This window comes from Paramisgurnus dabryanus, chromosome 17 (assembly GCF_030506205.2).
Source record: "Paramisgurnus dabryanus chromosome 17, PD_genome_1.1, whole genome shotgun sequence".
In the NCBI taxonomy this organism is placed as follows: domain Eukaryota; kingdom Metazoa; phylum Chordata; class Actinopteri; order Cypriniformes; family Cobitidae; genus Paramisgurnus; species Paramisgurnus dabryanus.
In genome coordinates, this window is record NC_133353.1 from 33,050,957 (window position 1) to 33,065,866 (window position 14,910).

The 14,910-nt window shown below is 42.5% G+C and overlaps 1 protein-coding gene across 3 annotated transcripts in view; it reads left to right on the forward strand.

Annotated features, from left to right (window-relative positions):
• Positions 1–14,910, forward strand: part of cnksr1 (connector enhancer of kinase suppressor of Ras 1) — a 62,907-nt gene that overhangs the window by 7,687 nt on the left and 40,310 nt on the right. For all 3 annotated transcript variants that reach the window (XM_065288244.2, XM_065288245.2, XM_065288246.2), the window contains exon 4: positions 4,974–5,058. In XM_065288244.2, coding sequence (XP_065144316.2) covers positions 4,974–5,058 — 85 coding nt within the window. The remainder of the gene's footprint in view (positions 1–4,973; positions 5,059–14,910) is intronic.

The window sequence follows — 14,910 nt, forward strand, 5'->3', positions numbered from 1 at the left end:
TTCACTTCACTTTGTGGGTGTGAGCAAGAATGTGCCATTTTTGGGTGTGTCCTTTTAAATGCAAATGAGTTGCACTAAATGGCAGTGCGGAGGTTGGATAGTGCAGATTTAGGGGCGGTATTATCCCCTTCTGACATCACCAGGGGTGCCAAATTTCAATGACCTATTTTTTCACATGCTTGCAGAGAATGGTTTACCAAAACTAAGTTACTGGGTTGATCTTTTTTACATTTTCTAAGTTTATAGAAGCACTGGGGCCAAATTATATCACTGGAACAAGTCAGATTTTCATGATATGTCTCTTTGAACAAATGTTTTTAACCATACTGATATCTCAGATGTCAGTATTTGCTGGTTTGAATACCCATGCCAGGTCTTTTAATTTAAGAAATTAAAACGATCCTATGATTTACTCACTCTCAAGCCATCAGAGATACATATGTCTATCATCTTTTAGATGAAAAGAATTCAAGTTATTTTCGTAAATGTCCTGGCTTTTCCAAACTTTATAACATGGTTCACGATTTTCAAGCCCTTAAAAACGCATCCACCCTGTGCAGAAGTTATCCAGGAGGCTCCAGGAGGTTAATAAAGGACTTCTAAGGGGAATCAATGGGATTTTGTAAGAAAAAAATCCATCTTTAATGCTTTAGAAACAACCTGATTTCACAAAAATCCATGAAGTAGTCACTTTATTTTGCTCAGTTTTCATGGCATTGTCACGTATTTCCATCATTTTACGTGCCCGTGCCACGACTTATTTTTCCGTGTCAGTTTCATGTTTTGGTTACTCAACTATTTTTCTTATTTTTAAACAATTGTCGCTTTGGGGTTAGATTGTGTTAGGATGTCACTTTAAGTATTGGTTTATACTGTTTTTTCGTATGCTTTTTAAACCATTTGTCACATGACGTTAGGGTTAGAATTGGGTTTGGGTAAGGATGTAATTTTACTGTATAAGAAGAGAAAGTTGTTCTAACCCCAAACCGAACCGACAATAAAAAAAATAGTAAAAACAGTTGAGTAACCAATACATGAAACTGATACAGAAAAAAAGTCGGGGCACGGGCACGTAAAATGGTGGAAATACGTGACAATGCCACACAAAACTGAGCAAAATAATGCATGACTATTTCACGTATTTTGTGAGATCAGGCTATTTAGAAACTATAATAACTAGCTTCCCTTTTTAATACATGGGTACTGGGATTCGATCTGTTTTTATTTTTCACACCAGACTCACTAAACCACATTACTGGTGGCGTCCAAAATATCAGTGCTACATTAAAGGTCTGTGAGGAAGTGGGATGTTTAAAAGGGAAAACCTGATGGCTCACCCGCAGCAGCACTAAGCTTTTTGGTCGCCCAGTTTTTCTCCCATTTACTACCTGTTTGCTTGATTTTTTTTGTACTTTTGCTAGCAATAAGCATGGTTGAGATAGCCAAATATGTCCATTAGATATTTGTCTGTGTTGTGAGCATTTGATTTTTGGAAGTAGGGTTGAATTTTTAAAGGAACAGTATGTAGGATTGTGGCCAAAACTGGTACTTTAATCACAAAACTTGTGGCTAACACTGGTACTGCAATCACACAACTGGTGGCCAATGCACAAAATGACAACATAAACATCAGTTGAGGGCAAGGGCGTAGGTTTGATTCTGGCATTGGTGGGGACATAAATAAAATGGTCGCATTGCAAAAACTGTTTATCACTGTTTACTTGACATAAACAACAGACAATTCATGCACTTTACTCAGTGACATCTGACTCGCCACCCCCGGTGCCATCCCAAATTTAATGTACTATAATAAACAATTTGTTATGTCCTAGAGCCTAATAGTCTTTGTCAAAGTCTTTGTCAAAAAAAAAGAAAATCACATTGTAACATATAATCCATATTTACTTTATAACATTGAAGAATATGCAATTAATATTTAATTCTTAATTTAATTTTGCCAAAAAAAATCCCAGTGTTGAAGTAGGTGTATGTATATCATGCCGTTTCTTGAACAACGTTTATTAACGTTTCTGTAGTTCACATTAAATCTTCTTTTCACTAACAGATAGTTAATCAGTGTGAAAAAAATAGTTTAAGTTTAAAATGCAACCTTACATTATGTCTACATCTGTGCAAGTAATGACCACAGTGCAGTAATGTAAAGTATTCAGCAATCATGAAATGAATTCATGTTTTTACCATGTTGAGTTTATTTTCTTTCATGGATTAGGGACCCCCTAAATAACCTTGCCACCCCATTTATAAAAGGTTGACACAAGTTTGCAACTCCTCAGGTTAACATGGAATTGTCGTGTATTGGTGAAAACACTGTCCCTGAATCATTATGTGACACAACTTGTTCCGTATTTTGTGCATGAAACAGTTACAGTGGGTATAATAATACTTTCTTCCTCACTTACCTGTAGCCCGAATAATCACGCGCGTCTTGTTGAGTGAACTTTGGCGCGTTGTATAAAGTGAAACCATCCTATCACACGTAGCGAGTAAAGACAAGCCCATCATAAAAGTTATGTGAGTTAGAGAGGCGGGACTAAAGAAATGCAAAGCCAATCATATTAGCAATGTGAGTTAGAGAGGCGGGACTAAAGAAATGCAAAGCCAATCATATTAGCGATCTGAGTTACGGAGGCGGGCATTGCAGAGAACGAAAGCTGTTAACCGTTTGTGTACCACATAGAGCATTATTTTTACAGAACGGGATTGCAAAAGATTTCTAATCTCATTTAAATGATTCCTGAAAAAATATAATAAGTAAAAAATAGAAAACACAAGAATAAGACGGACATCAGTGGTTATATATAAATACAGATTAATTGTTTGGTCGAAATTATTGCTAGGGACAATTCAGTCTTTCCTGAATATTGGTAAGGACATGTCCCTAGCGTCCCACCCTAAATCTACGCCCATGGTTGAGGGCTTCAACTCCACTTTTTAAATGAAAATATACTGGCCAGACCACTGTTGTCAGTGATATAAGTATTTGAACTGAAAATTATTTCTTAATGTCTAGTGACATATCAGGGACATTTTATGATTAATTGATATACATTTCTTACATATTGTTCCTTTAAGGTTGGAAACTTTCCATGGGAATTAACGGGAATTAGGGATGCATAACGATTAATCGCAATTAATCTATAGCAGAATAAAAGTTTTTTTTTACATCATATATGTGGGTGAACTGTGTATAATAATTATTTATATATAAATATGCACACATCCATGTATCATTTTAAGAAAAAAAATTATATATTAAGTATTTTTATATTTGAAGAGTTTTGTTGCAAAACGAGATAACTCAGTTTTTAACATTTTTGTCAAAACATGTTTATTATTATGTTATTTTTTTTCGTTTATGGTTCTACTTAGCTGTATTTTTTAAGTTATGAAGGTTTAAACAAACCTACTGCAGATGAATTGATATTAGGTTCTGAAAAATTTTAAAAACTGAGTTATCTGGTTTTGCAACGAAACTTTTCATTTATATATATAATATAATTATACATAAATATATATGTATATATACACACACACGTAAACATTTCTTAAATACACACATGCAAGTTATTATACACAGTTCACACACACATATATGGTGTAAACAAAAACTTTAATTCTGCTATATCGATATGCATCCCTAACGGAAATAAACTGAGAATTAGGGCTGTCACTTTTTATTCGATATTCGAATATGCATTCGAACATGACGTGAAATATCCGTATTCGAACTATAAATAAACCATCCGGTTTTTTAAATGCCATGTGTAGCGCATTTTTTACAGTAACACCTTGTAATAGGAAGGAGGCTGAGAGTGAGACCGACGACTGCAACTGTGCGCAAGAGAGGGAATCAAATGGGACTAAAATGAACCTCATGTGCATGTCAAGATAGAATTATAGTTTGTATATAAAATGACATATTGTTTATAGTGTTAAATATTATAGCAGAATAAAAAGCTTGTGTTAATATGTTCGCATTATGAAATTAGCATGTATGAAGACAATTTCATCAACGCAATGTAATGCTTTATATTAAACAACAGCATTTGTCTTGTAAACGGATTTTAAATGATCATGTGCTGACTGTCGCGCGTCACATAGACGACAGAGTCAAGTGAGATCTGATTAACTCATCTATAAGTTTAATTTCATCTCAAGTATCAAAGGGTTTGTGCTCTCTATCATTGAAAACGGGCAAGCAAACAGCACGCGCAGGGTTAATGTACTTGTGATTGACGGCTCAAAAACGCGGGGGATAGGCTTTGTATAAGTGTGCTTGTTGTCAATGACAGTTCTGGTCACAAACACGCTCAAGCGCGGGATATGTGTGCTTGTCAATGATGGGCATTAAATCCGCGAAATTCCGCGGAGTTTTCTGCCGAAATCTGCGGGCGCGAATTCCGTTTGCGTCTGTCTATATACTCCTGCTGATATTTAAGTTGTCACGTTATTGTTTGTAACTGTTCTGAATCATTTTTTTTTATATATATAAGTTTGTTATTCATAAGTTGATAACCTGCTGTTTCAAACATTAAGTAAAAAGTAATCCAGACAACCCTGTGTATGACTGTCACTGTTAATAATTTTGTGATTGAATCTCCATTACGGTGGGTTTTTGATGCGCGTGGGGGGCGGCGCCTAGATATTCGAATATATTCGGATACATTGCATGATATTCGAAATCCGTTCGAATTAGATTTTTCTCAAAAGTGACAGCCCTACTGGGAATTTGACAAAATTGCAGTATTTCCAAATAATTCCCATAGTTTCCTGTTAGGTTTCCAATTTGGATTATTTCCAAAATTGCCAGATAAAGTTCTCATGGAAAGTTTCCTGAAATTTACTTGAAACTTTCTGCTTTGCAACCCTATTTGGGAGTCTGTTGTAAATAAGTTACAAAGTAATAAATTACTTGGATCTCTTTTCAGCCACATTGTGTTTGTATTTAACAGATACCAGTTTTCACAGCAAACTGGATACACGGCAAGTGAGAAACTCATCACTCTCTGTAAAGATCTGGACACCACCGTCCATAAGGTGAGCATGTTTACTGTACAGTATATCATACTATTTGTGTACTCGCTAGGCTAAACAATTAGTTGGATGAATGTTTGACTAATTGTTTTGTTTTATTTACACCTTATTAACACAAACAAAATACAGACCAGTGCATGTTTTCCATTACGTTCATATGAGTTCACTTGACTCAGCAAAGTCAGGGGAGCTGAGACATTCAGAGCGAGAGACAGACAAACACACACACACACACAGAAGAGAGAGAGAGAGAGAGAGAGAGAGAGAGAGAGAGAGAGAGAGAGAGAGAGAGAGAGAGAGAGAGAGAGAGAGAGAGCAAAAGAGGAGGGGCATTTAAAGTCAGAATATGAGAAGTGAAAGACATTTGGTCGAGTGTTATTCACCTGTGGTGATCATACAGGAGAGAAGGTCACATGAGATTCACTTCACCAATATAACATCGATCATCTGGACCCAAAACAGTAGGAATTTATTGTTCACCTATGCGACTTTTAACTTTGTTTCACTCATTTTCTCTCTTTCATAACACACTTTTCCTTTAAGCTCATCCACGACAAGTGTGGCCTTTCATGACACCACAAATACACTCACTTATATAACTCACTTTATGTCTTTGGAATTTAGAGAGCATGAATTGCAAGCATTTTGTATGTTTGTTGCATCTGTAAGCAATGTCTCCCACTTTGTTATAAACACAAAAGATTTTGTGTTTATTTGAAAAGTTTCAACAACTTTAGTGTAGTTGCATTCAGAACAAAATGAGCGAAAAATATATTTTGCACAGGCGTGTCTCTTCAAAATAGTTTTGGACATGTGTTTTATATGTTTTACATGGGAATCTGAATTGTTGATGATGTGACTCAGTTCCACTTTAAGAGAAACATCATTGCAAGAGAGGAAGGAAAGTGTGTTCATGAGTCAGAGCTAACTGTGTGTGTGTATCTGTGTGTGTATGTGTGTGTGTGTGTGTGTTGAAACAATACGCAATGTGCACTAAAAATGTTGTCATTTGATACTATCAGCTCATTTTTGACACTTGTCCAATACATACATACACACACACTACACATGCACGCACGCATGCATGCATGCATGCACATGCGCGCGCACAAACACACACACGCACGCACGCACGCACACACACACACACACACACACACACACACACACACACACACACACACACACACACACACACACACACACACACACACACACACACACACACAGGGAGTCATTCATCCTCCTGTTTTGTCTGTAAGTTCATTCTTTTAGAGCTGATGGCATCTTTCCCAATTAAAATGCATTGTTGTACCTCCTGTTTACACTACAAACAACATTCTGTGTGTATTAGGTGTGTAAACGCTTTCCTTTGCAAAAGTAAGCGACTCTTTAACTTCAGCAATAAAAGAGGAGTTAATGTACAAACTCACAGTCATGTTTTCCCCTGTGGCAGTAGGGTTAATGATACTTCTGAGCCTTGAATGTCTCAGCAAAGCAATTTAAACTGTTTTGAGGATCGAAAACATGATTCATTTTCACATATTTTGATATAATGGTCAGCGGTTACTTGCAATAATTGCTTTTTAAGTGCATTTGAAATCATATGAGCATTGCAGTAGGGATGTGCGAAAAGTCATATTTAAAAATGAGGGTTTTCGTTGCAAATTAGTTTTCGGTTTATGAATTTGACTTGGTCATGTTGGAAATCTGCTAAGCATGCTAGAGGTAGAGCCCGACCGATATATCGACAGGCCGATATTAGGCATTTTCCAAACTATCGGTATCGGCAGTCATAATGGCCGATAAATTAATATTTAAAAAAAACCCCGGACGAAACAGCCTTCATTAGATTTCCTTAATGTTGGTGTTTTTGACAGAGCGCTCTGAACCAGTAGCTGCTGGTGGGGTCCAGATTTAGGCGTCTAGCCACTGCCTGAGTCAAGTGATCAGCAACTTATATTTTGCTGTTGTTGTTATTTATCAGAACTTAACAGAATTTGTCTCCAGTCCTATTCAAAGTTATATTTATGAACCAAGTCTTTTAAAACTGGTAACTTTGATTTGGTTGTTGTTGTTTTTGTGTTTTTGTTCAAAGGCCTTTACGTTTCATATCTTAAGTTTGTATTTTTATACCTTTTATGTATCAGAGCTTTAATATATTTTGATGTTCCTCTGTTCTGTTGTGACAATAAAAGACACAAGTTTCTTTTTAAAATGCATTATCATATTATTTTAGTTAAAATAACTACAAATAACTAATGTTAGGGAAATCTGTTAATGTTTTGTTGCGCGTTTCTGAAATAATAATAAAAAATATCGGCCGATATATCGGATTTTAAAACCAACAAACATTTGTATCGGTATCGGCTTTCAAAATCATTTATCGTCGGGCTCTAATGGGGACGCTGATGAGCACACTTCAGAGCGTAAAAATGACAGATGGGATACCCTACGGACTGGTAGACTAAGCGAGCACACGCAATTTAAGGCCCACATGAAGTGCGCCATTTGGGACAGGGCCCACATCGAGGGTGCATGGGGGGCGCTGATCAGCACACTTCAGAAAGTAAAAATGACAGATGGGACACCCTACGGACTCGTAGACTAAGCAAGCACATGCAATTTAAGGCCACAAGACCGAAAGTCCACATGAAGTGCGCCATTTGGGACAGAGCCCGCATCAAGGGTGCAGGGTGCACGGGGGCGCTGATGAGCACACTTGAGAACGTAAAAATGACAGATGGGACATCCTACGGACTTGTAGACTAAGCAAGCACACGCAACTTAAGGCCCACATGAAGTGCGCCATTTGGGACAGGGCCCGCATCGAGGGTGCATGGGGGCGCTGATCAGCACACTTCAGAACGTAAAAATGACAGATGGGACACCTTATGGACTCGTAGACTAAGCGAGCACACACAATTTAAGGCCACAAGACCGTAAGGCCACATGAAGTGCACCATTTGGGACAGGGCCTGCATCAAGGGTGCAGGGTGCATGGGGGTGCTGATGAGCACACTTTAAAACGTAAAAATGACAGATGGGACACCCTACGGACTCGTAGACTAAGCGAGTATATGCCATTTAAGGCCACAAGACCGAAAGTCCACATGAAGTGCGCCATTTGGGACACAGCCTGCATCAAGGGTGCAAGGGGGGCGCTGATGAGCACACTTCGAAGCGTAAAAATGTCAGATGGGACACCCTACGGACTCGTAGACTAGGCGAGAACGCACAATTTAAGGCCACAAGACCGAAAGTCCACATAAGGTGTGCCATTAGGGACAGGGCCTGTGGATATGGGACAATGCAATGCTCAATATAGTTGCTTTGGCGACGGAAGTCCCACCTTTCAGTTAAAATAACCATATAATTGATAAAGACTGTGATGATTCTCTGGGGGTGGGGCACTGTACAGAGTCACATGACGCATTTTAAACTACCTTGAAAAGGTGTTTTAAGCACAAATTGAGCTTAAGAAACTAAATTTGTTGTACAGTTGATGTCAGGTTCAATTGTTGGTCAGAAAAATTTTGTTTAATTGTGATTTTAGTAGATGATTTCAGATTCGTCTTTCCCCATTCGAGCAGATAGGACTTTAGTCTTGCAAGACTTAAATAACTGCCCGGAGGTGTTGCAAACATGGCCGCCTAGTGACGTGACTTTTCTAAAGGGACTTGATGCTCTTCACTAGAATCTCACACATTAGTGATTATGTACTGTCGTATGATCAGCCTGTAAGCTCTCCGATCAGGGCAAGGTCACATCTAAGGATGCCATTCCACTTTCTGTTATTCATTACAGTAAAAGTTCAGTCTTAACACAAGACAATGCAAAGGTTGCTGGGAATAGACTGTGCATTATGCTTACTTAATAAGCTGTTGACATTTGAAGAAGCATTGAGCGACTAAATGTGTGCGTTTCAACAGGTGTTCAGAGATGGGGGCACCTGAATTTCATAGGACACCATTATCATCTGAAGCCAAAGGTTAACATGTCATGCAGACCTTTGTGTTGATAAAGTAGTGTGTGTAATAAATGAATGACTGTGCATTGCTTACTACTGTGTTTTAGTGAGCACATAAACAAAAATTGGATGTCCCCAGGGTTATTACAGATACAGAGGATCATCTTCATAAAGATAAGGTTGTGTCAGTGCATGTTTTGAGTGTGTGTTTGTCTGTGTCAGTAACACTACACCACAAGGTTGGAAAGAATTAGGAGTCATTTGTGTAGATAATGAAACAATAATTAGTTTATATTTAAATGGTGTTATTTTATGCTATATCTCTTGTGGGTGTCTGTAATGCTTTGCTAATGCAAAACATGTGCATAAAGCTACCTGTGAGAGACAGAGAGAGAGTGTAATGAAATAAAAAAGTAGAGAGAGAGAGAGAGAGAGAGAGAGAGAGAGAGAGAGAGAGAGAGAGAGAGAGAGAGAGAGAGAGAGAGAGAGAGAGAGAGAGAGAGGCACGAAGATAGTGGCAGCAAAATATGACACACACCGTACAGAAATAACGTAGCCCTTATTTAGAGGAAAAGGTCACGGCGATCAGACAGAGGTACTGTGTGAGCTCTTTTTTATCTTTACCATGAATACACGTTTATCTCCACATATTATTTTTGAATTTGCTTATACACCTCATAATTTAACACTGTTGCCTTTGTGTATTATGGGAAACTAACATCTCAAACGTTTAATTTAATTCAGAAATAATGTGTGATAATATTTTAAAAAAATCTTCTCCTTGCCCAAACCAAAGCAGGAGAAGCAGAAAAACCTCAGAGTTCAGTTTGTTCACAGGCCAGTTAATAGGAATCCCACAGCAAAAACAAGATTTAAACACGATTTCAATATTTTTGCATGGAAATTCAAAGTTATTTACATGCTAGTAGTGATGCACCGATGTATCGGCCGCTGATATTTATCGGCCGATTTTTGATGAATTTGAAACCATCGGCATATCGGCAATAGCACGAGAAAAACAATCGGTATCGGCCTATTAATTAACTGCATAAAGAAATCCATTATATGTAAAAAACGAGTTAATGTTGTTAATAAAATAAATGCTGAATAGCAAAAACCACCTTTGAAGGTTGTCATGCTGTCTTATTATATTTGTTTAAGCTTAATTTGTGTCTCTCTTATTATGTTGGTCAGTTGAATGTTAATTAGATCAAATCCATGTTCAGTAAAAAATAATTTGATGCAGAAATAAACTAGCAAATAGACCAACTGTATAGTATTGTATACAAGTATTTAATATCGGTATCGGCATCGGTATCGGCCAGAAGTTGTCTGTTTAAATCGGTATCGGCCCAAAAAAATCCTATCGGTGCATCCCTACATGCTAGTGTAATGAACTGTTTCTTTGCTGTGGCAATCCAAACTAAATGTGTCTGCTTTTTAAATGATGTGTGTATTATATATATCTTAAATGCATATGTAGAATTATACAGTATGTGCGCATATGCGTGTTGTTTCTCCGAATGTAATGAGAGGTGTAAATGGATCCACATAGTTACAGATTCTATTTTAGTATCTTCATTTCTGCTAAAGGTCCCTTGACCCACCAACAGAGCATTTGATTTTGTTGTGTGTCTCTGTTTATCATAAGATGGTCCCAAGCTGTCACTGGGGAGGAACCCTTTCAAAAAGTACACATTTGCACCTAAAGAGATTATATTTGTACCTCAAAGGTACATGCACTGTTACCAAATGTATACCCATCTGTACATAATGCTACATATTAGGGCCTTTATAAAGGGTACTCCCCCAATGACAGCTTGTCAGCATTTGTTTTGAATTTTTTATTGTTTTTGTTTTAACCCATTGGGGTCGGATCATTTTGGGACACTGGCAGAGGTTATGGCATGCTCTTAAATTTGGTCTTTCTTCAGTTGCTTAAAACACATTAGTGGGTAATATCACATAACACTATTCAGCACAAACTGTGCTACAATTATATCTGAGTAACATGTATGTAGATATTTGTACTTTTAAGTAAATGATGTTTATGCATGGTTAGTAAAAATATATATATTTTAAAAGTTGGTGAAATAAGGACACACACTAAACATTTGTTCACAAACTAAAAAATACTGTATCTTGTAGAGTTGAGAATTTGATACAAAAAGATGTAAAAAAAAAACTAGGGCTGTCAATAGATTAAAATATTTAATCTAGATTAATCGCATGTTCCCTTTCAGTCGGTCACTACGACGTCACGTCGTGACCGACGAATTGGGAACCGCTCCGCGGGTGACCTATCTACTTCGAGAAACTATAAAAACGCCAATGAACTTGGCATGCAGGTATTTGCATAATGCCGGCGCCGCCCCGCCAGGTGCGTATATAAGCCGCAGGTGCACAATACCAAATTAGCTTTTATTGCTTCGAAGCCGGCAGATATCTGCTCTCGAGAAGCTTTCTATCTGATCTTCGTAGATCCTGTTCTGGAAGGGAAGAAAATAAGATCTCAGCTTGCTGAAGTTGGTTGGGCAAAGACACCTCAGCGGAGGCTCGCAGTGTTTTTTCTCCACCCTTTCTCTCTCTCTCTCTGTCTCTTTAATTTAGGACTTGAGTTCGAGTGAGTGCGTTGCCTCTCCCTGTGTGTTTCACCAGCTCGCACAAAAGAGTGATTTCCCTAAAAGAGCAGCACGTTTGAGCTTTGTGTCTTTTTAAAGACAGCCACTCATTCGTGTCACGGTCGGGGTCGTCTTTTTAAAGATGGATTTCCGTCCGTGTTCGGTTTCTGGATGCGGTGTGTTCATCGCCCCCCGGGATGGCCACCAGCGTTGTCTTTCGTGTCTGGGGCTCCAGCACGCAGAGGCAGCGTTGCGTGATAGTTCATGCTCCATCTGTGAGGGCATGACTATGGCGGATTTGCGGAGACGGGTGTCGTTTCTCCGGGAACGGCGCCCGCCTTCCAAGTCTGGTGCTGCTAAGATCGCAGCTACCAGACTTGCGAAGGATGATCTCCGTATAACGGTGCTGGGTCGGTCTGCTGGTTCGTCCAGCAGCTCCCAGCGCCCTGATCCGTTGCCAGCGGAGGTCCCGATGGAGACGAGCGGCCCGTGTTCTACGGTGTCCTCGCGCTCTGTCGAGCCTCCACCCGACGCGATGTCCACCGTAACATCGGAAGGGGGGTTGTCAGCCTCGGACGTCGATCCGGATCCGCTCCCGCCTTCGGGCCAGGTTGCGGCTTCTGCGTTCGACCCCGAGATGGCAGCCATGCTCGCCCGGGCGGCGGAGGCGGTCGGCTTGGAGTGGACTAAACCTCCCCCACCTGAACCGTCCCGCCTCGATGATTGGTTCTTCGGGGGTGCCAGGGCTTCTCAGTCCTCGCCCCCGGTGCCTTTCTTCCCCGAGGTGCATGAAGAGCTGACGCGGTCGTGGAAAACCCCGTTTTCCGCCCGGAACCGACCGTTTCAGCCTTCACCCCTCACCTCTCTCGAGGGTGGAGATGCCAAGGGGTACACTGGTATCCCGTCAGTGGAGCGGCCGGTCGCGATGCAGTTGTGTCCGGCCGGTGTCGCTTCCTCCTGGCGGGACCAGCCTACTCTCCCCTCACGGGCCTGTAAGCAGTCTTCGGCGCTGTCCGGTGCTGCTTACAAGGCTTGTGGGGAGGCAGCCTCTGCCCTGCATGCCATGGCATTGCTGCAGGTCCACCAGGCTAAGGCTCTGAGGGACCTGCACGCGGGAGGTCACGACTCGGCGGAGTTCTCTGAACTGCGTGCGGCTACGGATCTGGCGCTCCGTGCGACCAAGGTCACCGCACGCGCCGTCGGGCGTGCGATGTCTACCCTGGTAGTCCAGGAACGCCATCTCTGGCTGTGTCTGGCGGACATGAAGGATGCTGATAAGACCCGGCTCCTGAATGCTCCGGTTTCCCAGACCGGCCTGTTCGGCGAGACGGTCGAGGAGTTTGCCCAGCAATTCTCCGCGGCCAAGAAGCAGACTGAGGCCATCGCTCAGATCATGCCACGTCGGAAGCGTCCTGCGCCTGCCCCGTCCACGTCGGCACCTCAGCCTGCTCCTCGCCGAGGGCGTCCTGCGGCGGCCGCCTCCGTTCCTCCCCGGGGCTCTTCTAAGAAGCGAGGAACCGGTCGTCAGCAGCCCGCCCCGCCCGCTCAGCCCGCTTCAAAGGGTGGAAAAAGAAAATCGAAGCGGCCCTGAGACGGGCGACCTAGAGATGGAGGGGATCGCTCTTCGGGAGATGGTGAAAGCACCACTCCCCCCACCGGAGGAGGGCCGGTTGGGGAATCCTTTGTTTCAATTTTCTGTTCCGCCGACTTTTCAGTCGGCACCCACAATTCCACAAAAAGAGCGAATTCCACTTCCATCTCTAGGTCTTCAGATGAGCGCCGGAGACACGAGCGGGCTCATAACCCCCCCTCGTTCTCCGACTCATCAGAGGAGTACGAGAGCAACGCACGGGCTCATAACCCCATCGCGCTCTCTGACTTCTCAGGGGAAAGAAGACAATCACGGGCTCATAACCCATCGTCTTCCTCCCCCTTCGCCAGAGGGTGCATCGAGTGGCGTGAGGTGTCTTCAGCAGAGCCTCCCTTACTCACCCACCCAGCAGCGGACTCAGGTGAGTGTTATCATGCACAACACTGCTGTCGGTGCGGCCAATACGCACACACCGGCGATCACCTCCGTTGCGCCCGCCGCGGGTACACCGATCGTGCCTTTAGTCCCTCTCGCACGGTGTCTGGGGGCGTGGGAACAGCTTCCCAGCCCGTCGCGTTGGCTTTTACGCACGATTCGTCTCGGCTACGCGATCCAATTTGCCCGGCGTCCCCCCAAATTCTCCGGCGTTCGTTTCACTGCGGTGAGAGCTGCCGATGCGCACGTCCTCCGTGCGGAGATCGCTGTCCTACTGGCGAAGGACGCGATCGAGCCGGTCCCTCCAGCCGAGATGAGGTCGGGGTTTTACAGCCCTTACTTTATTGTACCCAAGAAAAGCGGCGGCTTGCGACCGATCCTGGACCTGCGTTCGCTGAACCGTGCACTTCACAGAATGCCGTTCAAGATGCTGACGCCCAAGCGCATATTTCCATGCATTCGTCCAAACGATTGGTTCGCATCCATCGACCTGAAGGACGCGTACTTCCACGTATCGATTCTCCCCCGGCACAGGCCGTTTCTCCGCTTTGCGTTCGAGGGGCGAGCATACCAGTACAAAGTCCTCCCATTCGGGCTCTCTCTGTCTCCCCGTGTATTCACCAAAGTAGTGGAGGGGGCTTTAAAACCCCTGAGAGAGAAAGGTGTGCGCATTCTCGCGTATTTAGACGATTGGCTCATAATAGCTCAAACACGTCAGACGCTGTGCGATCACAGAGATTTAACTCTAAAACACCTCGCTCGTTTGGGTCTTCGGGTCAACTGGGAAAAGAGCAAGCTTTGCCCCGTGCAGAGAATCTCTTTTCTCGGGATGGAACTGGACTCGATCAATTTGACAGCTCGTCTAACAGAAGCGCGTGTACAGTCGATTCTGACTTGCCTGAATACATTCAAGAGCAAGAGCGCGGTCCCGCTGAAACAATTTCAGAAGCTCCGGGGGCATATGGCAGCAGCCGCAGCTGTAACTCCGCTCGGACTGCTTCATATGCGACCGCTTCAGCATTGGCTTCACGATCGAGTCCCGAGGAGAGCGTGGCTGCGCGGCATTCACCGTGTTATCATTACACCTGCGTGTCGTCGCACTTTCACTCCGTGGTCAGACCGTGCGTTTCTCCGAGCCGGTGTGCCTCTGAGACAGGTCTCCAGGCATGCAATAGTATGCACAGATGCTTCGGACACGGGGTGGGGGGCCACGTACGATGGGCTTGCGGCTTCGGGGG